We start from the raw sequence: 1,847 nt of genomic DNA on the forward strand, positions 1-1,847 counted from the left end.
AATAACTACAGGTGCTAAACTTTGGTACCTGGCCAGTATGAGCAACAACAAGAGATCATGCCTGGGTTTACAATTCTATCCTAAATCTACTCTTTTTTTGGTTAAGAGGTCCAGAATCCATTTTCTGCAGTAGTTATGGCCTCTAAAGCTAACACAGGGATCAGAAACCCTTTAACTGGGCAAATGGAAGCCCAGGACTATTAGAAGAACAATTTCACAAATTTTTCTGAGTCCCAATATTGTCATCTTTATCCCTATTTCCTCCAAATATCATTGCTACCATGGCCACCAATCACCATGGCAACTCACCCAAGGAAGGACACAAAGTTCTCTTGTGTTTGAGGTCTTGTTATTCATTTGTTATTCTAGGATTTACATCATCTCCAGGTAGGCCTCACCCAGACTCTATGATTTATACCCCTACCTAACAGGTACCTAAAACACAAATATTTTAAACCCCAAATAACCAAATGTAACATATCTTACAAGTTATGCTACCCCCCACCCAAAGCCTCCAGACTATAGCAGAGACATTTTAAGACAGTTAGTTGGAAACAATAGGAAAGTCATTTGGCAAATATATGGCCCTTCAAGGTTATTCTTCCTCGAGGAAATAGTGTCAGATACAAAGTAGAGAATGGTGAAATTTTTCTTCCTTTCTGTTTTACTCCAGTTCTGTTTGAATATTAACTCTCTGAAATTTTGGCCTATTTTTTATAAGAAGTGTTAAATATTCCATATTTGATATTACATATAAACCACACTGAAATGCCTTTCAATAAATAAAAGGCAGCATTTTAGTAGATAGAGGGAATTAGATTGGTACAGTTAAGACCAAAAATATAAAGCAGACATTGCTGCCTTATCTCCAGCCCTCACCTTTAACAGGCTAATGAACACAAATTAAAACACCAGTGAATCTTGCTTGGTTCTGAGATAGTGAAGGGATTTCCCTAGTATTTAAATATATTTACATAACTAGTTATATAAATCTAAATATAAAACCAATCTTCAGGTTCTGCGATGGCAATTTACCATCTCTGTGAGAAGTTGAACATTACTAATCAAGTCCAATCGTGTCTTTAGAAGGGGAAAATAAAATAGTGACAGCATTTACTGAATTGGAATTACTATCAAAATTCAAAAAACTGATCATATTCATTTAGTTAAATCAGGACTGTCCAACAAAAATATTCTGTCATTCATTCATGATCTGAACTCTGGTGTAGGAGATCAATTAACTTACGGTACACATAAAAAAGTCATGAGATATTTCTGTTTTGTAATAAATAAGGCAGTGGCCAATCATTACTCATTAGTAGGTTTTTGGAGATAAGCTATCAAGTCTGCCTTTTCTGCCTTATTTTTTTATGCCAGTGAAGATCATTCTTGTTCCAGGGATGTACTTCTTGGAACTCTCCAAATATTCCATCGGTGTATCCTCTCCCCAGGTGACGCCTTTGTCCTTACTGACATCCTTGTAAGAGAATCCAGTGGCCTGACTTGTCTTCTGCCCAAACAGAGCATGGAGATGTGGCCCAGTCTCGTGCTTGCCTCCCTTTCCCAAGGTGTGGCATTGGGCACACTTCCAAACAAAAATCTTCTTGCCTTTCTCAGTATCACCCATATTTAATTCTCTCTTTGGTTGCTGATGGCACAAAATTTTCTGCACAGAAGCTGGATGTCCTGCTCTCTATCAATATACTCTTTTCTTTCCCAGAATATTACAGGAGTACAAATATTCTGGTTACATTATTGCTTTTCTACAGTTTGAGTCAAAGTTATAAGTGTGTCCATCACCGACATAGTATGCATTATACCTATTAGGTGTGAATTTACCCAGTCCC

At 37.1% G+C, this 1,847-nt stretch overlaps 1 protein-coding gene across 1 annotated transcript; it reads right to left on the reverse strand.

Annotated features, from left to right (window-relative positions):
- Positions 1–1,331: 1,331 nt before the first annotated feature.
- Positions 1,332–1,627, reverse strand: LOC123638028 (cytochrome c-like). Its single transcript, XM_045551292.1, has one exon. It carries the CDS (start codon positions 1,625–1,627, stop codon positions 1,361–1,363), a length of 267 nt encoding a protein of 88 aa, XP_045407248.1. The 3' UTR covers positions 1,332–1,360.
- Between the last annotated feature and the right edge of the window lie 220 nt (positions 1,628–1,847).

Source organism: Lemur catta, chromosome 5 (assembly GCF_020740605.2).
Source record: "Lemur catta isolate mLemCat1 chromosome 5, mLemCat1.pri, whole genome shotgun sequence".
Lineage (NCBI taxonomy): Eukaryota > Metazoa > Chordata > Mammalia > Primates > Lemuridae > Lemur > Lemur catta.